Raw genomic sequence first — 26,680 nt, forward strand, 5'->3', positions numbered from 1 at the left:
TCATATAAAAATAATGGATTTCTTTTTCCCCAAACTAATATATAGTAGGAGTAGAGTCATTTGTTTTATAAAATTGTGTGGAAAACGGTGTCATATTTCCATTTTGGGCTTTGCAAGTTTACGTAATGCTTTTCTATTTGCCATTCATATTTCGTGTATCAATGGCTTGCGGCGAACATGGCAATGGTCATGTTATAGTGTGGATATGTATTGGATCCAATGGGGTCGGAAAATTGGTGTTTATGAATGTCATTCTAAACAAGGAGGATTATTTAAGGCAATTGAAGGAAAATTTGAAAGAAAGTGCGGACAAGCTTGGTATCAGATTTTACCAAGATAACGACCTCAAGCGTAAATCCCGCTTAATCCAAGTATGGCTCTTATCCAATTGCTCCAAAATGCTTCATCCTCTTCCGCAAATCAACAGTCATAAAACCCGTCAAAAATATGCGGGATGAATTAGGCGTGTGTGTGCTAAAACGGTCAATCTCTTCCGTCCAAGATGTGAAAAGGTGACTACAAGAAGAGAATATAGTAAGATCCTTGTTACCTACACAAAAAAAATATGTCAAAACGTTTAAGCAACAAGGATAACACACCGAATATTTATTTTTAATAATGGATATTTTTATATAAAAAACTGGATATTAATGACGCTATGTTTTTGAAGTTGGTGAAGTTATTTAATTTTCTTGTGTACTGGAATAATGTTTTGTTTATTTTTTTTTCTATACTTTAATAAATGTTCATTCTCTAGAAGTACAAAATAGTAAAATAAAATTTTAAATTTGAACAATGGACTAGATTTAACAAGCGTTTATTTATTGTCGAGCAAAAAAAGCCAATATTAATGAGACTCACTGTATACATATTGTTATATATAAGCTTTGTGCAAAAGTTTCGTGTGTCAAAGCAGGCTTTTGAATACAATAGTAAAAATTGATGTGAGAGAACGTTGCATAAACCGAAACGGCGAGTCTGAAGCCTGAACGAAATGTCGGTTAATTGATTTACGTATATATAAGTTTTTATGTATACACATAGAAATATAATTATTCGTAAAAATTATGCCAGTAAACCTTTGATTTGCTGAATCAAGGCAAACTTACTTCGACGGCGGTGTCGTCGTTTCACTAGAGGCCTCGCGGTTGAGACGAATAAAAGAGATTATTACTTTTATGATAATCAGCTTTTTTGTGTTAAAATTTCATTCATTCGTCATTACATTCGCCTGCAGTGTCCAATTCACGTTCGGTTTAAAAATTGCCAAGTCTGAATATGAAGAGTCTCACCTAAGATTTTTTACAGAAAATTTCTATGCATAAGAAATAAATTGCATGTGGGTAAAACAATCAACTGTGAACATATTTAATAAGTCAAATTGGTTCACATCCATGAAAATATAGGTATACGACATGTGGATGTGTGGATCAAAAGGCGTGTGGAGGAGAAGGACTGTATGCTAATACATTTCATATTTATATTTGTGCTTATATTTTTAAAAAAATTATTTTAGTTTTCGTAAATAAATAGCAATCAAATCTTAAATGAGTCAAGTTGACTCGAATCTGGCGTTAAAAGAGATCTCATTTAGAATGCGGTGCAAGGAAGACTTCCTTTTATATCGTCTGGGCGAAGAGAAAATGCTTTCAACGAATCCTGTTTATTTGCCACAAAACGTGACAACTTCCTTACTAGAAAACATATTTCGGCGTTGCGATATGTGTCTCTACGGCCGTTGCTTGTTGTTATCAGATATCCAAGCTGTCAAAATGAAAAAAAAAAAAACAGAAGAAAACATGACTTCAGACATGTGTGTCCTCTGCCCGTAGTGTTGAGGCCATCTGGGGGCATATTCCCGTTTCATATTTAAATACCTAGTGTACGAATTATAAGCAAAAACTAATTGAAAAGAAATATTTTAAAGTAGACTGACTATCGATGAACATAGAATTTCACTCAATGAAACGAAATTTGCATTTATTGTTTAATATAAGGAGTTAAGAAATCATGCTTGCACTACAGCAGAGCATTTAAACGAATTTGTTGGTTATCAAAATGTTCCCCTAGAGTCTTTGCTTTATTTAAACGAACGAAATTTAAAGGATCGCTTCTTTGAAATACTAATCCCCTAATTAGAATGTATTGGTTATTGCTATATATATTTACTCGTGACTCGGCATTAATTAATTATTATGTTAATCGGTTTATGTAAAATATGAATCAGAGGGAGAATTATTAATACTTTATTACATACTATAAAGTGTGTGATGGATTACAAAAATTATGTGCATTTCGTAGTGTATATTATACTAAGCATCGTCCAATTGATTATCATATTTAAAGGATTAATAGAACGAGCGATGGCTTCTTATTTATTTAATTATTTTTTCTTTTCCGAGCTTATGTCCTCACGTTTCCTCCCAAATTCTTTTCTCTGAGCGGAATGCTAATGCTAAATCAGTAGAGGATTCATTCAGAATCAAACGGCGTTGCAAGCAAACGTGAAAAAATCTTTATCAGCCTGCAGGTATCTTAATCTCTTTCGCTCTTCTAAGCAACTAGATATCTCTCCGGTTAACTGAAGAAATATTTTGACGACACATTGAAGAACTTTGACATATTCGATATGCGGTTTTAAAAAAATGCCAAACACGTCTTAAGAAAAGAAGAAAATATGTAGTTATTTTAAATTTAACCCGATGCGTGGGCCTTTAAGAAAAAAAATCAAGTAAAAAATACAAGTCTTTGCCATCGAATCTTTTATCGCCAACGCCACAAAAAAAGAAGAAAGGCGGATTTCTAGTACTCTATAAGATTAGGTTGATTTGGCCGGTTTTTTTTCTCTTCTCTTTTTGTATTTACGCTGTAGGATCACCCATAGCATGTGCGGGAAAATTCTTTTCTAAACTATGCCATACCCATATACAAGTGAAAACGCTATGCGTTGTTATTCATAATCATTCGAAAATACTTTCAAAAAAAAATTCGCATTTTTTCTCTTGTTTAAGATTTCGCGAAAAGGATCCTGTTCATAGCTGCGATGCGACTTTCAATTGAATAATCTTTTTGATCGGTTGTTAAGTCACTAACACTAATATTTAATTTTTTATTTGTAATAACTGCGATTTCATATTATGTTTGATGTTGAATTGATGTATATATATGATATTATTTTCACACCATATTAATAGCATTATTATACATAAATAAGTTATCTTTTTTATTGTTATTGTTGCTATTACCATGGCAATGTGATAACATAAACGTTTGTAAATATCACACAATAAGAAAGCTAATCTATGACAATTCAATAAAAACTAATAGTCCGACAAACTTAAAATACGCTGGCATTTGATAAATATATATATATATATATATATCGTACATGTATATAGATATATATACATATTTGTTTATGGAATATACGACTCAAACAATCGAAGAGAAATCATAATTAGTAATTCGACACATACACGTAGAGTATTTTGTTTATTGCAAAGAAGGTCGTATTGACGTCGCCGAGAAACGCATTGATCGCCGAGGCTATGTGATTACACCAAAGAATATCAAGAGAACCGCGAAAATTATTCTCCGGTAATCGGAAAGCAAAGTTGCGTAAAGTGGAAGACATCCTGGCGATAGCGACCTGCTTTTGAAGTGGGCACAAATTTTACTCGCTTTGGAACAAAAACATCGACGTATTAATGGTTTGCAGCACTATTTAGTGTTGCTTAAGTGCAATAAAAAGCATTTTTTTGTGCAAGATGCGGAAATCGATGGAAAATATATCCATCGTTACTCTCTTGAATCGAATCGACAGTCCGCTGAGCAGAGGCAGAAAGGAATTAATAAAAGCCGCGTAAAACTTAATAACGGCCGATAACTATTTTTCGTGTACGTGTGTGCATATCCGTGTTTTTGGAAGGCACACAATGTTCTAATCATTGATTTTCTTGAAAAAGGAAGAACGATGAACAGCGAGTTTTATATGGTGCTTTTGGTTCGATTAAGGGAGCAACAAAACTTACAGAACTACCTCAGATTGTGAAGAAAAATGTACTTTTTCTTATCTACATTTTATCTGTTTACAAATGTCAAAGCGATGCTCTTTGTAGAACGATCTGAAGCAAATGATAAATTCATTTGCTGAAACCAAAGCACAGTTGTATGAAAAACGCGTCGAATTATAAGGCTTGAGGCGTGTTGTAAAAATGATAACTTATATAAATAAATAATTTTAAAAAAATGCAAAATGTTAGGGAAGGCATTGAGACGAGGAATCTTATGTCAAATACTCACAGGTCGGACCTTTCGAACCCAATCTAATGTATTGCTTTAACACCGTCATATAAAAGTAAGCCAAGGAAGTCATATTATATATGAATCACTACTAGATATTACAAGTACGCGTATCAAGTACATTTTCCGAAGAGAGGGAATAATCAAAATTATAGCATATTATGAAAGATTATGCTGGAATTTCGACATTTCGTTGTATTTTGTTTAAGCTCTACCCAATAGAGTACTTTTTCTTACCAAAGATGCTCTTAAGAATTTTACGTAAGTACAAAGTATGTAAGCCTACCCTCATGGCGCCCGATAGAGCACGAGTTAATTTGATAAGCGATAACTGACGCCCCCAAGGAGGAGGGGCAATCCCCGTTGAGGGGGGCCTTACTATTGCTGAGTATCCGCCTAAGTGGTCGAGTAGGCAAGAGTGTCGACTAGCAACTCAGTGATCGTGGATTCAAATCTCAAGTGCCGCAGAGTTTTTAATAAAGCCGAAAACCTTAGATGCTAGCGCTTTAAGACTTTACTCTTAGAATTTATTCTCTGGCTAAATTAAAAACAATAATATTGTTGAGTAATCGTAAATGAGAAAAGGCGACTCTCACCCAATTTTCCGTAGGGACGTCCCAGCAGTCAGGCAAGAAGGCCTTCGTCCTAATGGTGTGGTGGGAAGCGCATTATCATACCGACAATTTAACGATTTGCCGTCCTATGGACTTATGCCGTGCTATACAGGTAGATAGGTATTATCTTGTTGCACGCAGCCGGAGCAACGCTTACCGTTGGACCATTCATATGCACCGGAAGACCACCCGGCGGATTATATTTTCTTGAGGTAGAAATGCTTCTGAGAACACGACATCACGTAGCACACACTAAAGTATGCTCCAACCCTCTAATACTTCGCGATATCGTCAGAACTTCAGTAAATTTGACGGCCTCGATGGCAGCGAACCGAATGGGACAAGAAAATCTCTTCTTTTGTGACACAGGAGAACCCTCTTCCTCCGTACAGCCGAGCAGCTCTATTATATAAGAGCTTTAAAACTTGCTGCAGTATACAACAAATTAATTTTTTTGGTCGTTGGGTAAGTCAAATTCTCCACCAAAAAAAAGAGCGAAATTAACAAGTAGAAAAGTTATATTCGCCACTGGCCCTAATCTCGCATACTCACCGCCTTTCGCGTTCTACTCTCCAAGTTCTTTTATTTGAGACCCAAATCGCTGGTATTATTAAGAAAGAAGTAATCGCGGCGTCTACCATATTCATTTTAGAATTAACGCATTTTAGGCAGATAATATATTCCGTCCTGTTTGCCTTGTGATTAATATGCATGAAATCGTGAAAATGTGAAAAAATTAAAATTTAATCAATTGTAACTTTTCGTGGGCATAGCCGACTCTTCCCATTTTCGGACGTAAAGGGTACACTCTTTCATAAAGTTAAAGTGAAAAATGTCAGGCTTCTAAATTTTATAATTTCTGAGAAACAAGCAAAAATCAAGAAATGTTTGTTAAGAAAAACGGAGTTGCGTTCATTTAACGTTCCATTGCGGACTTCTGCTCTGACCAATTTGGTCCATTTTCAATATCAACCTGCGTGCAAAAACATTCAATGTTTCTACCAAATTTGAAGTCTATATCTACAGTTTTGCCACCCGGAAAATGTTTACAACAGATTTTACACAGACGGGCAGACGGGCAGACGGGCAGACGGACAGGCTAAATCAACTCAGATTTTCATGCTGATCAAGAATAAATGTACCCTATAGAGACTCTGAAGTGTCTGTCTGGGTGTTACATACATTATGAGAAAAAACCAAGTACAGAAAACAAAGAGTATACCCCATCTTACAGTGAAGGGTATAAAAATAAAATGCGCTAACGTAGGAAACCATATCTTTTTACTTAATTTGAGCGGATGTACGGGAGTTGGACAATAAATCAAAATATATGTACATGAAATAGCCATTCAAGCAAATCACCTGAATAAGATACCTTTATAAGCTGATCCAGCTGAATGAAATTATTGCTGGAGAACGCTATTAACAAACAGCGGATGGTGAAATTAAACCAAAAATTAAAAGTAGTGTAATGGCTGTATGCAAAAAAACATTCTCGTGGCGCTAAAAACATCTGACTGCAAGATGCTGGAAAATGTCTCCTGTGCCTTTAGTACGAAATTCATATTCTGTCGGCAAAATGAGAGAAATAATTGTTAATGAAAATCTGAATAAAAGAGTGTCCATTTTGTTGTTGTTTTTATTTATAATAAGCGCTCAGTTTCACTAAAGGGTTCCCCGTTTCATACGCATAATCCCAATAAATTTAAACGATGGGCGTTTGGGCCAACGTGGCTGACTTTAGGATTTGACTTTGTGACCTTAATGAAGATGATTTGTGATTTATTCCGAAAGACGGATGGACGGACGTAACTAAATCCAGTTTCTAGTATTTATATTAAGCCGGAGTCTACACCAAGTAAAAAGATTTTGACTCGGACACTGGGACTATATTATATTTAAAAATATGGGCATAACGAATTTAAAATCGCGGCCTATCTTTATGATTTTTTGGTGTTATGTTATACTTCCTCGTGCGATTTTAATTTGATCTCTTCGTTGCATGTATGAGTTATTAATGAGAGAACCTGTCGACTGTTTCACTATATCGCCTACGGTTATATATGTATATGTGTACGCGATATGCATAAGATATGTGAAATTTAACCGCATTCAAGCCGGTTGCAACCGTATTAAAAAGGCAGAAATGAGTGCGTTCGTATGTTCAGACACGAATGTGCCTATAAAAAATATTTCAGTAATTCATTCATAAGCTGACCGTTAACCTCTTTCCTCGTATAACTTTTTTTTGACATTTTTTTATTTTGGTTTTTTATTTATTTTATCATAAAATATTTATATATTTTTGTTTACCCTTTTTTTCATACTTCCATGCGTCTTTGTTTTTTTTTTTTTTTTTTTTTGTCAATTTTTTACGTTTACAAGTATGCATATGTTAAATATTCAGACAAATAAATAAACATACACACATATGCACACAATATTTATGCAAATATAAGGACATACACTTCGTCAGGCAACTGCATGAAATACGATGTGATAGTGAATTTTTAATGCCTTTTAAACACGTAGTCCATATACGTCGCATACAGTTGTGTGCAATTAGTTGTTGTTATTTGAATTTCTCTTTGCCTACGCATTGCACGCATTTGTGTGGGTGTTATGCTTAATGTTTATCTGTTGATAATTATAAAATATATGAACAAATGTTCAATTGTTTTTTTTCTTTTTTTTCTTTTTTATTATTGTTATTATTATAATTATTATTATTATTATTATTATTGTTTAAAAATCATTCAATTTTATGAACTCTTTCTCTCTCCGTCACTTTCTATCTTTCTCTACTTTTTGTAGAAGTTTGCGCGATATGTATTAATAGTTTAATTAAAAAATTCGCGAAATATGAAAATCAGAAATAAACAAAATAAGTGTTCCTTGTATACTACATCCTTGAAATCCTCAAATTATATGATGTCATTTTTTCCATCTATATATGTTAGGCTGTTCAACCCCTTTTGAAATGATATTCTGAATGACCTTGAAGATAATCATCTGTATCGACTACTGCTACGATTATTTCTTCCGATGAAAAAGTGCATTTTTTTCTTTTAAGATTACATGAAATTTGAAGAGCACGGCGTCTCGTGCTGATCTATTTGTTGCTATTGATTGAGTTCTCTTGAAATATATTAAAAAATGTATTAAGCAATAATATTACTTTCTTGTCGAGGCGAAATCTTCAATTTTACGCATTTAAAGGCTAACAAAAAATGGGACGAAATTTGGCGGAAAGCTCATCATGAATATGAATATTCTAAAGAAAGTCATACTTTATGATGATAATATCAAAATAAAATGAATGCTTTATGAAGGTATATTGTGGAAAGTAAATTTCAGATGAAGTTGACAGTAGAGTGCAATTGCCATTTCGCAATGCCTGTCGAGCAATCCTCGTAAAAGTGTGCGTGAATGTGTGTTTGGCTGTGTATGTACGCTTGGTTACACCACCATCACCTATAATTCTCAGCCCTTCACTCACTAGTTATAAACAATATGTTCATTAAATATGAATTTTATTTGAAGTACGTACCGTTGTTATTGTTGTTGTACGTACTTATCGCTGCTCATTTTCGGTATGCATTTCGTGTGAATGAATTATGGCGGGACTTGTGCGTGCATATATATTAGTTCGATATGAGCATAATTGTTTTGCCTTTTCTTTCTTTTTTTTGTTTTGTTGTTTCTTCATTATTTATAATAATCATTTAATGCGAATTAATTGTTTAAAAATGATTGAAAATATTATACGCATAGGTATATAGGTGTTTATGTATGAAGAAGTATTATGTTTAAGTGCGTAAAAAACAAAAATGAATATAATTTAAATACTTGCGTAACCTTATTAAGCGCAAACAATTATTATTTATTAAAATTATTTTAAAATTATTTAATTGATTTATTTAAAAAACATGTACGCGGTAATGGAAAAGTGCCGGGCATCGATTACTAAGAAAATCCCGGTAATGTTGTTTCTCTTTTATACTCTACATCACTTGTGGTGCAAGGGTGTATTAAGCTAAGTGCGGATATAAACGACATCCGGAACGAGTCGAGATAGACCCAGCTTTTACTATAGTAATCGGTTCAGAAGCAGTTGCTGAAGCCATTTAAAGTTGTGTGTCCGTCTAGCCATCTTACTCGATTCGCTTTCTTTTGTTAAACCACAATTTTTAATAGGCCGTATCGGTCCACTTCTTTAAGCAGTAACTAAATTGTCACAGCAGCGAGGGGTAAGCTATGTAATGTGGGACCACAGAGCGCTATGGTATTTTTACTTGTATTAGTCTGGCAACTCTGTCGCGCTGCATAGTCGTCTATATTTTGTTTCGGCAATTAACATTTTAATTTTTTGTTGCATTTCGTGGCTATTCTGCCTTATAGTGTGTGAATTTATAATATACTTTGAGAAGAAAGTGAGTGAATTCAAAGTAAAAGAAATATTTTTTCTTTAAGCTTTGATTCATTGGACTTTTGCAAACAAAAATTTTGAGCTCTGATATAAATCTCTCTTTTTTTTTTGTTTTCTCTCTTTTTCTCTGTTATTTTTTCGCTGTTTGTAGTTTGTTTTGCTATTGATCTCTCGTTACAGTGTTAACGTAACAGAGAAGTTTTGCACAAATTGGTTGATAAATTTTTATGTTCAGGATTTTTTTTAGCGATTTGTGCATCTGTTCTTCATAATCCACAACTGTGTTTTTGACTGGACATGGAGTCGCACCTTGTCGGGCGAAAACGGGCCCGGAATCTGATAGATTCGTTTCTTGTTGGCTCTGCGGGCGCTTTGGTCAGGCAAAGTGTGCCGGTATTCTCGGCCGTGCTGCTGACGCAGTCGCTGACCCGTCTAAAGGCTTAAGATGGTCATGTCCTGACTGTAGACAGCGGAACATTGATTTTTATAAACTTTTCACGTAGACCCGTTATGGTTTCTCGGAATTGAGTAGAAATCTCGGCTCCTTGTGGGCAAAGTTTGAGCTCATTAAGTCTAGGTTTGATGAGTGTCGTTTTATTGGACACTCATCTTCTACTCGTAGCGTAGCGTGTGCGACGTCACCTCTGGCTTTCTCCAAATCTGATTCGTTGGTGCAAGTTACCGCTCCCTCTAACTCTAAAATGAACAGTAATGTTTCCGATATTGCTGAGTCGTTTGGTAGCAAAACAGTTACAAACAAACCGGCAAGTCCGTCGGTTTTAAGCTACGCTAAAGTGGCAACTCGAAAGTCTCCTACCGTGAACCCCCCTCCTGTTCCAAATAATGACGTTTGCTTGACGGCAGTTCTTCCCAGAAAAGCAATATTTGTGTCAAGACTGGCACCTGAAACATCGGTGGATAACATAAAAAGTTATCTGGCGACGAAAGCCCCATCAGTCAACTTAAAGCGCGTTAGCATCTTCAAAATGGCTCCTTCTCAAGCTAGGGCAATCTCCTATTTTAAAATATCAATTCCGACTGAAAACAGTGATATGTTGTTAAACAAATCACTGTGGCCAGTAGGATCGTTAATTAAGGAATTTATCCCTCGAGATCGTCCCCGTAATACCTAGGCAATAAATAGTCTTTTTGCCTTCAAAAAACTAATTGTTTCTTTAGGCCCACTATCTCTCATTTATCAAAATGTTAAGGGTCTAAATTCGAAAATTCGTTCCACTTTCCTAAATTCAGTGAGCACGGAGTTTTTCTGTTTGGCCTTTACTGAAACTTGGCTAAAACCCGATCTTCATTCGTCGGAACTTTTTCATAGTTCTTTCCAAGTCTTTAGAAATGATCGAGTGAATCGCATTGGTGGTGGTGTATTAATTGCCATATCTGCGTCAGTCCCGTTCAATTTCATTGAATTTCCCACTTCTCCTGACGTTGAATTTATCGCTATTCGTGCGAATATGCCTGATAAACATCTATTTATAAGCTGCTCCTATATTCCCCCAAATTCTGATATCTCCATTTACAGGAAACACGCTGCCCTCATTTGTGAAGTGGCCAAGCGGTCTAGACCCACCGATTTGGTCGTTGCATTGGGTGACTTCAATTTGCCTCAAGTCAGTTGGTGTAACACTGATAATTTTGGCTGTTTGGTTCCTACTTCAACGTCTGATAGGGCTGTTGTGTTCTTTAGTGAATTGTTTGATCATAATTTGGGTCAATATAATCGTACCCCTAATTGTAATGGTAGACTGCTTGATCTCTGCTTTGCCAATTTTCCCGAGATTAACGTAAATCGTTGTCCATCTTTTAGTTTACCTGAGGATCCTTATCATCCATCAATATGCATTTCCTTTCATCATATGAATCATGGTTTGTTGAAATGCCTTAATGTGCCAAATCAAACTTTTTTAAATAATTATTATGATTTTCATAAAATCAATATTGTATTGCTAAAACATCGTCTTTCACATTTGACGCTTGATTTCTCAACCGGTAGTATTGAAAGCTTATTGTCATCGTTCTACAATACATTAAATCTAGCTATTGCTACATCTGTTCCGATCAAGCAGTGTCGACCTCGAAGCAGGTGTCCCCCGTGGTTTAATAAGACAATTAAATACCACAAGAATAGAAAAAACTCGCTATTCAAAAAATATTCGAAAAGTGTCTCTGCGCTCGACTATGTCGCTTACTCGGTGGCGAGGCGTAGATGTAACTACGTCAACCATCATTATTACTGCAGATACCTTCAGTCCATTAAATCCTGTCTGTTTGCTAATCCTAAATTCTTCTTTATATTTGTTAACTCTAAAAGAAAAATTTCCACATATCCCTCTCATGTTTCTTTTAATGGCTCTGATTCCTCGGATGATTTTGAAATCTCAAATCTATTTGCTCAGTATTTCCGACGAAACTTTTCGATTGCTAATTTCGATTTACCAGCAAACTACCCATATCCTATAACTAACTCGGTTTCAACACCTAACTTGGTTATTTCGGAAGATGATGTTTTCAAAGGGTTGACTTCTCTAAAATACAGTTGTTCGCCTGGACCTGATGGAATTCCATCATGTGTACTTAAATCTTGCGCTGTCGAGTTATGTGGTGTGATCTCAAAGATTTTTAACATGTCCTTGTGTTTAGGTGTTTTCCCTTCATGTTGGAAGAGTAGTTTCCTTATTCCTATCCACAAGAGTGGAAGTAGACAATTTGTTGAGAACCACAGAGGCATAGCCAAGTTGAGTGTCTTGCCCAAGTTGTTCGAGCGTATTGTGACCCAGCATTTGCCCTTTGCCATTAATTCGTATATTTCTCCGCACCAGCACGGCTTTCGAAAAGGTCGATCTACAGTCACCAGCTTGTTAGAGTTTACCTGTCATGTTTTCAAGGCTTTTTCTAGTGGTTCTTGCACAGATGTTATTTATACTGATTTAAGCAAAGCATTTGATATGGTTAACCATAGACTACTTATCTTTATACTCCAAGCCTCTGGTTTCCCACCCTACTTAGTGAAATGGATAAGCTCTTATCTGCACAATAGATCCTTCAGGGTTTTGTTTAACTCCATCACCTCGGATGAATTTCCCGTTACGTCTGGCGTACCTCAAGGAAGTCACTTAGGTCCTATTTTATTTAGTTTATACATTAACGATCTCCCATCGGTGGTTAATTCCAGCCAGATTTTAATGTATGCTAATGATGTGAAACTGTTTTCTTCCTTCTTTGTTTAATCGCAATCACATCAGCTTCAAGGTGATTTGGATAATTTTGTTGCATGGTGCTCTTTGAATCTTCTGAAACTAAGTCTGAGTAAATGTAAGAAGCTTTCATTCTCAAGAAGAAAGTCATTCATTACTCAGTATTTCATAGATTCGCATAAGTTGGAGGACGTCGATTCGATCACAGATTTAGGCGTTCTATTTGACCATATGTTACGTTTTAACTTGCATATTGAGCTCTCGATTAGCAAAGCTAGGTCCGCGCTTGGTTTTTTAAAAAAGTGGTCCAAAGAGCTTGATGATCCCTACATTACGAAAAGGCTGTACATGTGTTTGGTCAGACCCATACTCGAGTATCCTCAGTTGTGTGGTCTCCTTCATATAGGTGCTACATAGATTCAATTGAATCTGTTCAAAAGCAATTCTTGCTGTTTGCCCGTAGAAATTTGGGTTGGGATCCGATTGCCTCTCTTCCTCCGTATGAAAATATGTTGCTGTCCCTACCGTCTCTTAAGAAACGTAGGTTTGTTCTTGGCGTTTCCTTTCTAATTAAAGTAATAAATGGTGCTATTGACTCGCCTTCATTACTTGGTGAAATAAGCTGTAATGTCCCTAACCGCTTCTCTAGGCACTTTATCTTGGTTAAGCTTAATCAGTGTAAATTTAATTATGAGCTGTTCAATCCGCTCAGAGTCGTTTGCAAGAACCTAAATGACGTCTACCACTTATTCTCCTTATCGGACTCTTTAAAGTCCATTAAAGCAACATTGCTTAATACGCGCTATTTACCTATGTCGTATTTAAACTAGCTTTTATCCTTAAAAAGTCGTTACGTTTCGAAAGTGAATTATTGTCAATTTATTATCGGTTGCCAGGCTTGTGCATGTTTGCGATGGCTTAGGGGTTCATTTGAAATTTGGTCCTCTACCGGTTGTAAGTGTGGCTCTATTCTGATAGTGTACATGCTTTTTTTCTTTTTCTTTTTTTTTCTTCTTATTTGTTTTATTATACTTATACTAAATTTTATTATTAATTAATATAAGTTTTGCATTAAGAGCCAATTGCACTTGACTGTTATTTGTTTAGTTGAGTTTCTAGTATAAGTAGAATAAATAAATTAGTTTCGCTGGACTATGTCTTTCGGTTTTTGCTATGGATGAAAATATCGAAGGGAGAATCTCACGTGTTTTTAGTGCGATTTCTTAAGCGAAATTCCTTAAAATTGTGAAGACGTGGATTGCTTTAAAAGGCTGAAATCAGAACCACTTTCTTCACGATAATCCTTTATTAAGGCCGCTCCTTAATGGAAAGCTTTTAAATTTCAAAAACGCATCTTAAAAAATTTTTATTTAATTTAAAGAGAACACTCCAACTACTTCTATATAGTAAAAGTCGCCTTTGTGATATTTGATGTCTTTGTAAGCTTTTTCATACCCTTCACCAAAGGATGAAGGGTATCTTCACTTTGTCAAAACGTTTGTAACGCCCAGAAGGCAACGTCACAGACCCCGCATAGTATATATATTTTTGCTCAGCATCAAATTCTACATCGAGTTAAGTCCGTATGTCCGCCTGCGTGTGTGTCCGTTTGTGAATGTGTATTGAACATTCTCCTGACCGCAAAAATGAAGTTATCGACTGCAAACTTGCTAGAAACATTAGAAGCATCGGTGCGAGGACCCGCCTATAGCACCGCGTAAATCTCACTCATAAACAACAGCAGATAAATCTACGAAAATTTGAGTGTGTAATCTATGGCTGATGTGGTGCTACATTTGCAAAAGTGGAAAAAATTTACCACGCCTACCGAATACTATAGTGAAACAAGTTGCAAAAACCCCATCGATGAATTTTTTGACCAGTTTCACTTATGGAATGCACCTAAACGTGTCCGTTTCTTCGTCTGTTCATCTGTCCGTCTGCAACTCTGTAGTATTTGTAGTAGTACGTATGTATGTATGTATGTATGTATATATGTAGTATGTCTAGTAGGTGTGGTAAGCCTTCTCTCGTTAGCGAAAATAAAGACATCGCCTACAAACTAGCAACCGAATTTTAAGTTAATCTTTTCCAAGGTCACGCGTACAACGTCCATACCGTTATGCGATACAAAATTTCATCTTGAAAATAAAAAAAAATCAATCGCGCTCACTCCATACTAAAGGACATGAAAATTCACTTCTTTTACTTATTTTATCGTTTTTAGGATAACGGTGATGGGTATAAAAGATTCGGTCACTACTGAATACAATTTTCTTACTTGTTTTTTTTTTTTTTTTTTCTGCTTCCGTGTTTTGGACAGAAGCCTTGTTATAGTTTGTATGACTTGTAAAAATAATTAATTGCGAGAGACATGCATAGAAAGGCAGTTTTAATGAAGCTTCACTGCAATGCGTCATCACTAAAATAAAAAGTAATAATAATTAACTTTGAATGGTAGGCGAAATATAACGGGTTATGTTCGTGTTAAAGATTCTAAATTATGTAAAAGAGCATATCCGAATAATACAATTTCTTGCCGATCAAGACTTGTCTACCTGCAACCACGTGCGAAAACGAATTGTGAATTGGGGACAACGTTCTTACAACGTTCCGTCCCAGTTTTGACAAAACATATGAGTTCACTTTGTATTTAAGTAAAGAATAAAGATATTCCACTAGTTGATATCTTTGGGGTTACATAGCTCACATTTCATGAGCTCATTATTCAAATTATTGTTCGAAGTTTTGAGTTTTGTCACTTGCCCCCATCTGTCCTTTTACAGACTTGCTCTTGAAATGCTTAAAATTGCAAATTTTATATCAATAAAAAAACTTCTACAACATAACCTTATTAGAATTCTACATTGTCAACTACCTCTGATAAATCATCTAAAAACTTATCATAAAGAGGCATTGTGTACTGTGCAACCTGAAAACGACAGCATCTTGACTTTTTTCCAGCGAATAAAATTATATTCAGTTGTGATCGAATCTTTTCTTTATTTTAAGCAATATAAACAGAAGCGCCAAAAATTATGAAATTTCATTGCACCACAATATTGAGTGATGAGCTCGATTTTTTATCATCCCTGTACAGTTCTGTAGTGTAAAAACGCCTAGAGTATAAACAGGAAAACTTCTGTTGTAAGTTATGAGTAAGTAAAGTTAATTTTATTTTACTTTCGAAAGGAGAGGAATTGTCTGCTTAGTTGTAACCTTTTGATCGCTTTTACGTATTTTCAATGCCAATCAGCCAGCAAGAATTTCCAATGGGTTTGGTAAATTTGAAGCTGATCTTTTATATTATGCGATCGGTAGAATGTTGAAAATAGACTTATATACGAACGGTCAAGCGGAGGCGCTGGGAGACATGCTCAGATCGACTCAGAATTTTAGTCGCATTGTGAATATTAGAGCGTCTCTGAAACTTCCATTCAAACATTTCGGCAAAACAAATATTCGCGTAATCTTCGTTAAAGTATATAAAAGTATGCCACAAAATCCATTTAAAATGCGACAAAAGGAAAGCCTTTGTCGCTGAAGAGGCTCGTAACAAGTGACTGAACGATACACGCCTCTTATTTGATTCCTTTTTGCAATAAATGGATAGAGTTGCTGTATTTTTGGGACTTTTCATCGAATTGTCATCAAGTGCTTATAGAAACTCATTTTTCTTTAAACATATTTACATGCCTTGAATGTATATCAACCGGTCAGATTATTAAAAAAGTTGTTTTGATATAAGTTTTTAGATATAATTATATTTTAATTTTTTATACCCTAGATTATCTGTGGTACCAGACCACATTAAGGTGATTTTTTTTCAACAAGTCTTGCGAATCGATAATCCCATTTATCGACTTTATTAAGAATGAAATCCGTAAGATAAACCGACCTTTCTCCGCTGAGGGTATTGCTAAACGTTGTAGTCTATACTTAAGTAGTGCTAATGTTGCTTGTGTATATCAAGGAAAATTCTTTAAAACAGAAGTCAAGAATTGTTTTTCAACCTATTCGATGGATTAAACCCAGTTCCCAGAGAATGGAGGCCATATCTCCAAAGTGTATTCCAATGTAGGTTATATTGAAGTCATATACACTTTTGTCGTAGTGTGTGGATCATAAAATTCTCGAGACTCGTATTTAATAAATCTGAAAATGGTTCCAGTTTCATTGTTGGTGGGCTCCATGTGTAGGTTAAAACAAAACTTTCAGTCGGAAAGTAATCCTGAACCTTGAGCCACCTTTATATTCTCTAGTTGATGTGATCCTATGGACTATTCCGTTAAGCTTATGTTTCCTCTTGAAAATTCTAATTTCTTAAATTTTTTCATGTTTAATGTTTGAAAATTAACTGATCACCAAGTAGCTGAATTATTTAGGTCAGTTTGAAGGATTTTGGAGCGAAATTCACTAAGCTAAATGTCGTAAATAGCTTCATGTCGGCAGCAAATGTCAAGCTTTTCGATGACATGATCACATACATGTTAAGAAAATTAATCAAGCAGAACCCCTTATCCAGCATTACTGTACTGTTTAGATCTTAGTATAACTAAAATAACTCGTACTTTTTATGCCCTACACCACTTGTGGTACAAGGGTACAATAAGCACATGCGGATGTATGCAATGGCAAGAACGACATAAGACGATGATCTTTCTAGGACGCATGTAAAGGGCGAATTGAAGGTAATTTTGCCTTTTGATAATTTTGTTATAAGCCAGGAGGCCTAAACCTTGTGTTGCCAAGGCTTCCGCTACTAGAAGCACTTGCAAGTCAAAGGGCGAGGATATTGTGACGGATATACGCCTCATATCAACGATGTTACCTATCAGTACAAGTAGATATTCTCCTCATAAAATTGTGTAAATCGAAAAACATCATCATTTAAGAAAACATTAAAGTGTTTTTTCAGCCATTTATTGAACGTAAAATCAGATAAAATTTGATCAGACGCTAACGACTTTAAATTTGGCAAAAACAATGGAGGTTGTTGAACGCAATTTGGTATTGAAAATGGGTCATATCGGACAAAGGACGCACCCAAAGGACCACGTAAACTGAGAACACCTCTGTTTTTCAAAAGGAATGAAAAATTGGTTTTTTGTTCATTAATCATAAACTATACCAAATAAATTTACAAAAATTTGAACACATATTCTATGGGCGATGCTGTAGCATTTGTGTACAGAAATGGTAATAGTTGACCACGTCTGTTTAGTATTGTAGCATATTAAACTTTAATTATTTTTTCAATAGGTTTACAACGCGCAGAAACAAGCTTCAAAAATCCCATAAAGTATGTAAATTCTTGGGTAGTCTCAAATTTGGAATGCATCTATACATGTCCGTCTATTCATCTGCTTGTTTGCGCAACTTAGTAGTATTTGTGGTAAACATTCTCGTCTTAGCAAATATGAAAAGAATTTTGAAATGATCTAAACTTTTCAATGGGCACGTCTACAAAGCCCACATGCTTGTACGACAAAAACTTTTATTTTGGGCTCCGCCCACTCTATGTTATAGAGCACGAAAATTTTGTTGTCCTACTTTTTTGTCTTTTTTAGGATAACTGTGATAGATATACAAAATTCGGTTCCGATCGAATATAATTTTCTTATTTCTTGTATTTTCAAAATAAAAGGGTTCGTCGCGTAGGCGTGTGGGCGTTTTAAACGAGTCCTTGGAAAACTTTAAGTAACTGCCCAATTCGTTTGCAAATTCGTAACCGATGGAGAACGTTTACGATCGACGTTACACAGACGGAGAGGCATACTGACGGACATTCTTAAATCAATTTCGAATTTGATGCTTATCAAGAATATATATAACTTGTGGGGTCGCTGATGCTTCCTTCTGCACGTTGCAAACGATTTACCAGCATGTACATACCTCTCATGCTTCGGTGATGGGTAGAATAAATGCAAACTTGATTTTTTTATCCTTTTCCCTGTGTTTCAGAAATTTTGTTTCTTAAAAACCGTTTAAGATTAGAAACGTGCGAAATGAATAGCGGGGAATGGTTGTGTGAAATGCTAAAAATCTTAAATAATTTTTAATTTCTTTTAAAAAAGTTTCTCGATGTTACTTCTTCCTATTTGGCTCAACTATATGTATATATATATATATAGATATGTTTACGTATATATATTTACATGTATAAATTTGAACTTTAACGTCACTTGAAAATATGGCGGTGTCGACTTACGAGTTCAAGCCTCTAATCGATTTTATCATAGCAATTAATAGCGCGTAGCATATTAACTACTGAAGAGTCTAGTACGAAATTAGATATAGATGTAAGTTATTATTATTATTATTATTATTATTATTATTAATTTCGTCAGAGAAATAAATGCTAAGACTAAACTACTTAAAAGCACTAGCATCTAAGGCTATCGGCTTTTATTAAAAAACTCTACCGCACTTGAGATTCGAACCCACGACCATTGACTTGCTAGTCGAGATTCCTCGCCTTCGGCTACTCAGGCGGATAGATGTAAGTTAAGATGCTATTATCCTAAAAGAAACGGAATAAAAAACTACTCGTTCGGAGAAGCCTGCGACATTTAAATGAAAAAACTTTATTGCTCTGTTTTGTGATCAAAGTGTTGCCAGGACTTTAGAAATGTCTGACTGTCTATCAGTCGCTAAAATTGTTCGAATCGCTTTGGAAAACAAAAATTTTGTATTCACGAACCCGCTAATTGTAACACATGAAATATGAAATAAATTATTACTAATACCCATTGAAGGAATGTCGGCGAAATCGATTCCTTCATGTGGCTGACAATACGCGGCAGTGGTCTTTACTGTAAACATAAACTCTTGTTTAATAGAGGATTCGCTTTCGATACGATTTGCTATGTTTGCTTTCTCGCAACTAAAAGCTGATCAACAAAACTGGGAATTCTTACATATGTCTTTGCTTCAAATCCAAAATGCAAACCTTAAACTACGCATTAAGCAACCACACCAGCGATAGAAAAAGACGAAGAGGACCAATCTTAAATAATAAATGTAATGAAGCATATCGTAGGTATAAATAGGGAGGACAATTTTAAAGATCGAAAGGAAAAGAGACTTAAGATGATTGTCTATGAGTTGCTTTAAGTTGCATATAACTCTGTTCTACTCAATTGGCAATAACTTGCAATCCGTAATTATATATATTTAAAACTTGAATTTAGAATATTTATAAAAAAAAAAGTATTAATAGCAGCAAAAGAAGGCCTTTTCGAATTGTATACCAGAAATATTCAGTCTTAGTAGTTTTCAGCATCCATCTCAAAGAGTGCATAATTAAGTAATTAAATCAAATTATGATACAATTTATCATTAAAATGTCAATTCTATACATCTATGCTTTTAGGTTTGGTAAGAACGCATCTTGCGTGGGGACACGTGTGACTAATTATGCCAAAAATTTTAGGAAGACGGAGCAGGTGAGAAGATGTAGAAACTCACAATTCTCATACCGCGTCCATTACAAACGTATTTAGCTCTTTTAGATAAAAAACAAGCGTTACCTTTGTAACGTAAACTGAACCTCTCGCACAAAATGGACACAAGAATAGTTCTATGGATATTAATAATAATTCAAAACTAGTAAAAAACACAATTCGACTGAAGCTTTTTAAAGAGACAGAACAAGAGCACATATGTACCGACTGTACGAATCTTCATTTCAATAGATTTTGTTCACGCATGGGTACTTTGGCGATATTTTTCTCGCTTGTGTTCCCGCTTGTCCCATCTGTCGTTGTTGCAGGAAAATAGCTTATTACTCGTATCTATACTTCTAGTTGAAAATTAGGCTTATCCGAGACATTGCTTTCATCATAAGGTCGATAAATGGTGCCATTAACTTATGAGTTTCATAAAAACGTACAAACTTTAATACTAGGACCACCGACATTTTGCATGCACATATTTCTCTTAAAAAAAGAATCAATTTGACCTATAATTTTTGTCGAATCCCGACAGCTGCAAAATGAGGGTAAGAAGTTGAAATCCGTGCAGAAGCTTTCCTTGATTGGTGAAGCACGCAATGCAATAAAAAAAAATGAATCTGATTTCCTTACATGCATGCTCAGAATATAGAAACACAAATAAAAATATTACCGTCATCCATGGCCCACCATGGAATACACTGCACCACTTCCCAAAATGAAATTATTCAAATAACGATTTTAAAAAAAAAAAGGCGTTCTATGGGAAGTTATCGGGGAAGTTGTTCAATAGCGTTGCCCCTTGGGGCAAAAGGTCTCAGTGTATCAAATCTTATCAAAATATAGGAAAAATTGCGGACTGTAGGTTGAAGGCGAGAACAAATCAATAGACAGACGAACAAACAGGTCATTCCGAACCGTTAGGTATAATAAAATATGGGTATTAAAATACATACACACAGTTAATGTCTAATCTCAGTCTAATTTGTTCTCAATCAATTTATCGTAATTACGTAACGAGTGTACTAATAAGGAGACTAACATCAGGAACGAAACAACTGCCTAGGATCGATCATAAATGCAAAACGTATCTCTGAAAAGTCTAAAAAAGAATCTTTACAGACACTAAATATTCTTAAATTCTATTATGCAAAAAAAAATAAAGTGTTCGTTCAATTACCAGTAAATGTAATGAAAGCGTTGCGGTACGCGTTTGTCTAGCACAGATACGTATTGTTTGTCAAACACATTTTGTCATAATTACAGACATGACAAGAAAATACAAATAGAAAATATTTTTGATAAATTACATAAACATGAAGTTACAAAGTAAAATACGTGACAACATCAAAAGTTGTTCAATATATGAAAAACGAGGTGTACATGCAAATTCAGAACTCAAACAATCGTTGGCTACAGATTGATGAAAAGCGTCAGACAAGTCGACGAAGTAATTTCAGTGTTTAAGTTATCCAATTCTGTTATATATTGTAATCGGTGTATAATTAAGTTCCATAAAATTCAAATTTACTTAAAAAATTATTATTACCGAAGTGCGCACCATCATTAGCTATGGTCTGCTGGTTCGCCTCTTATCGAGTAGCTTGTGCTCCTTTCCTGTAATAGTCATCTCCGCACATATTCACCGCACCAACTTAAGCCAGTGGCGATCAGAAGGAGACAAATGTAGAAAATAAACGCCAACCAGGAAAGAAGCTTCCAGCGTGTAGTGAAAACCAGCTCCTCGGTTGCCGTTGCTGGCGACGGATGCACGTACGCGAATTTCGTCGTTTTCGCAATGCAAACTCGAAAGAAATTTCGAAAATCACTTCCTAACTGTTTCGCAGTTAAACACATTTCCACTCCATGTCAACTTAATCGTCTCCGTACATTTCGAGTGCATTTATTCCTACTTCAATCCAGTTTAAAATTGGGAAAAGCTCAGAAAAGTGCTGCACGACGGTTTGTGTACACAATCTCTGGTACGTTTTATATATATTTCATGTAGCAAACAATTTTACTTAAGATATTCATGGCGTTTTGCAAATATCTAGATGATCCTTACAATCGAATTTCCTTAGCGGAATCCTTGTTTCTTATTAAATCTACTATTCTTAATGTTCATGTATTGTCGACGCCGTATTCAGGCTAAAATTGACATTTCTTCAAACTCGCGATACAGTCCGCCAATATACTAAGTCACGTTGTTGCATTCGGTTACTAAAATTGAAGTAAGTTTGATGTGTCTCGACTGTGAACGGACTATAGGCTTGAATGTATATATGTTACATATTTATTTATTGATTTATTTATTCAGACATTAGACGTTTATGTAGACTTCAAGACCGTTTTGTTCTGTTTCTGTTTTATTCTTTAATTATGATGTGATAATCTATGCTTGTGGCATAATATACTCTGCTGTAGCTGGAGGTCTTTGTATAAAATAGAAATAAACGGATAATGATCTAATAAATGAAATTCAAAAGTGCAAAGTTTATAAGTTTCTGAAGTCAATTAATTGTAGCAACATGTCAACGTTCATTAGGGGTTCGCACAATCACATGCACGATAATTTCTTGCGTTTTAACCGAAGTTGTCTGCTCCTTGTTGAACTAGTAAGATCTAACTGCAATCCTCAGTAATTTCAAAAGACTAGCTTCGCAAATGTCGATTTCGATATCTGTTAGCCGCTATATTGGACAAAATTTTTCTTCCTGAAAAGACTGCAATTGTCATCAACATTAGAAAAAACTTTCTTTACTTCGGACATAGCCGATTAAGTAATTGATTCAATTCTTTCCGCAATATGGAAAAAATTGCTTGATATTTGAGCGGTTGAGGAAAAAATTAATTTATTAATTTTTTTTTCTTTTAACTGAAAAGTGGGAAAAAGTTTCCGCTAAGATTAGAAAAGATTTTCAATAATATTGGCAAAAAAGTATTAATTTTAGACCAAATAAGAGAAAGAAACGATAAATATGAACGCAAGAATTCGATGAAAAACTTTTCGCTTTGCTTACTCAAATCAATGAAGAAAAATATCATGTTAGCAATCTAACTTTCTTTGCACGATACACAAATACGTCACAAATTTAATCGGAAATGCATCTCCGTTAAGATTCAAGCTTAAAAATTGTTCAATTATATTGATTGGCTTTGGACGAATATTTAGAAAAATACAACAAAATCTTGAATACTCGTCACTTTAAGGTCATCTTGGATATTCTAGATGACATTGAGTGCAATAATAAGCACAAAGCTACTGATTATTAGCGAATAAAAAAAGATCTTCAGATAATAGATAAAATTCTTTTATTAGCTTGCGGAAGTGTCCGACCGACCGATAGTGGCAATTTAGATCATTATGATAAATATTTGCGTCATGTATGTTATAGCTTGCCAGCGTTTCATAACAATAGCTCAAAAAGAATTTTTTCCCCCTTTTTGTAGCTTTTTCCATCTTTTAGCATAGCCATCTTGAAGCTCCAAACGCGGCCTTATGTCAAATTATTATACATACATTAAGTTTTAGTTTGCCAGACCATTACAATAGGCAGCAGACGGATGGACGGATGCAATTACATTATCATATAATTCAATTATTAAACCAATAGTTCGTACTCTGAAAGACCTTAAGCTTTATTTTTGTAATTTTGTTTTATTGACCCAAGCAATTTGCAAACTATGATAGCAATGAAGGCTTTAGGTGTCGAAGAGATAATTGTGAGGGGCCTAAAAAACGATTTTCTGTACAAATGCGTAGAAAGGAAACAACAAGTAAAATATTATAATGGGCCACGAGCCACCATTTAATGTCCTTCGCTTAATGCAATTCTTCAAATAATTACTCTTTAAACTAAAGCCTTATATAGGAAGTTGTTGAAAAACTTTTTCCAATTCGAAACCAATATGAATAGCGTCTGTCCTTGGGCGAAGACACAAGCATCTGAAAAATTGCGACTTGTAGTTTGAACACAAAATCTTTGGACAAACATTAAACAGGCAAACAGACAGGCGGACCGATGCACAAATAAGCTTAGAATCACTTTTTGAATCGAACAGTATTACAAAGGAGGGATTCAGCTCAAGTGTTTCGGGGCGTTGTATTTGCCTGTACAAGTTTTAATATGTTCTTATATTACAAGCGCGATAGTGAATTATCTGAACCATGTATCTGGCCATTGTAAATGACCGGAGCGAAATAATGTAAACCTAAGTGTGTTTCAAAAATGGATCAACAATCGAAACACAGTTGTTCATTGCGACAATTTAATATGACACATCTTCAAGTTCATTTTTAGCTAAGATATCTAATCAGCTTTAGATTCACGCATTTTTTTTTTTGTTTTTTTTTTTTGTTGAATTCCGGAAGATCTTATTTGCGGTGGCTTGCCCCTCACATAATTCACTTCTATAATGAGTATAACACATTGAAAGTAATTTGAATTTGTGCCGTTATTATCAGAAGTTATTAGCGAGGAATACAAATTATTCGGCAAAAGTCGAAGACGAAATGAAAAACTTGCAGTTTTGATACATCGATACTTTCACATTAGCGAAACATATATATATACAGATATACACATATATATGCATATACCTACACATTTATATATACATGTTCATATATACGTTTATAAAGATTAAAGTGAGACGCGAAAGACTTTTACGAACTTTTGATTTTACTTCTCTGCCTTTCGCCGATCTCAGTACGATCTTAGGCAGTTTTGCGGGCCGCAGTGAAGGAACATAAGCTGAACTTTGACCAAAGAGTCATTTTGGGAATAATTGGGGACGCAAGCCTGCTTAAGACTATTGCTATTTGACAATGCTTGCACTACATATTTAGGAGCGTAGTAAATAGAAGCTTGGAACCAAATATAGTTAACTTTTATTCGCCAAAAATAAGAACTGTATGTACGGGCATTAAAGCAAAGCTATTATAAATGCTTGAAGTAAAGTGAATACCGCTGGATGATCTATCGAATCGACAAGTGGAGACTATTAAGGCTATAAGGAAAGAGGCTAATAACCGATAAAAATCAATTCGCATATCGAACATACGTTTGTTGTTATCGATTTCTAATTGTTCGTTTCCTAAGGCATGCAAGGAACAATTACATGATGTATTTAATTAAGTTGCATTTCTCTGTTCTGCCTTAGCAACAGGATGATATAGACTTTTGGGCAGAACTGTCGCAAAATTTCCTTATATTCTTATTATGATATTTCTTGGAGAATTTTTGGCAGATCATTATATTCTTTCTTTTATCATTGGTCTCACACTATGCCTGCACATGTTATTAATAGTTTAAGCCTCTGAAATAGGATAAATAAAAGAAGCTTTCGATTTAACGCTAACTTTTATTATAACACAATTTCAGTTAGTCTTATTTTAATATCCAATAGGAAAATCCATTTAATAATAAGCATTTACAGCGGCTTAAATCAGCGCAGTATTGACTTTGTCCTTTACATTAAATGAATTTAATTTAATATTTAGTTATCCATTTTAATTTTAATAGTTAATTTTTATATTATTTATAAATATTTAAAAAGTTCATAAATAAGTAACATTTTACCTTTGACGACTGCAATGATCAACAGAAAAATAATCATCATCTTTTCATTATTAAGTTCAACTCTAAAGTATGATTTGTTTTCGGCTGAGCTCTCCTGCTGTCAACTTGATGAAGATTCCTTTAATTTTTGCACGTTTTTATGCAATTAACCAAAAAAATATTAGTTAAATACTTTTTTATTTTATTTTATTTCATTGAAATCTTTCCAAAATCTTTTCTTTTTTTGGTTCTTTCTTCTCTTTTCTTTTCTTTTCTTTTCTTTTTCTTTTATTCTTTTTAGTTTGTTTTGCTTTCTGTACAACACACAAATGTCGAGATTGTGTTAATTCCTTAATTATTTAAAGATAATTACAGACACTCGCGTCGATTAAATTATATTAAAGAGAGATCTCGTTATAATTACAAATAACCACAAATTTTGGTTTTAATAAGATTGAATGAATGCACATCTCTAGACACTGTAGAGATTCGCATACGTACGCCTACTAACTATGAAACAGTGCCATATATCTCGATAAGCGATGAATGCATTTACACAATGCACACAATGCGCACATTAACTAACGTACACTAAATAACGGATGCATTTAATTGTTTCGTCTTTACTTCTTAATTGAAGTGGTAAAATAGACTACATATATCGACATACACATAAAAATATATACGCATATAGATTTACACGCGCACGCACACGCATACATAAATACGCACACACACACACACACACATACACATACACATACACATACACATACACACGAAACAAATGCACATGTAAACGCACAATTGTGCATTAATTTTTGCTGACAAAATATTTGAAATTTCTTGTTTCAAATAATAATGCGAGGGAGAGATGTAACGAAGCGTCCAAATATGAGCAGAGGCATTTAAATACTGAAACCGATGTTAACATCCAACCACAATGCAAGGCACAATCTGACCAGAAAAACTCAGCATCAGAAAAACGACGAAACGACAGCCAAACCGAACTGCTAACGACAATCGGGTTCAGAATTCGTTTTGTAATATATCGTAAATTTCGTCCATTATTCGAATATCGTTTCCACACCAACTCGTATATCGTTTTGCA

At 34.7% G+C, this 26,680-nt stretch overlaps 1 protein-coding gene across 1 annotated transcript in view; it reads right to left on the minus strand.

The window, feature by feature from the left end:
• The window catches only part of LOC119637487 (lachesin), a 101,884-nt gene extending 76,126 nt beyond the window's left edge, over window positions 1–25,758 (minus strand). Inside the window, exon 1 of the mRNA XM_038033519.1 lies at window positions 25,591–25,758. Within this exon, the coding sequence (XP_037889447.1) occupies window positions 25,591–25,630 (40 nt within the window). The 5' untranslated portion in view covers window positions 25,631–25,758. The remainder of the gene's footprint in view (window positions 1–25,590) is intronic.
• Window positions 25,759–26,680: the final 922 nt, after the last annotated feature.

The sequence above is a fragment of the Glossina fuscipes genome, unplaced genomic scaffold (genome assembly GCF_014805625.2).
Source record: "Glossina fuscipes isolate IAEA_lab_2018 unplaced genomic scaffold, Yale_Gfus_2 59, whole genome shotgun sequence".
Classification (NCBI taxonomy): domain Eukaryota; kingdom Metazoa; phylum Arthropoda; class Insecta; order Diptera; family Glossinidae; genus Glossina; species Glossina fuscipes.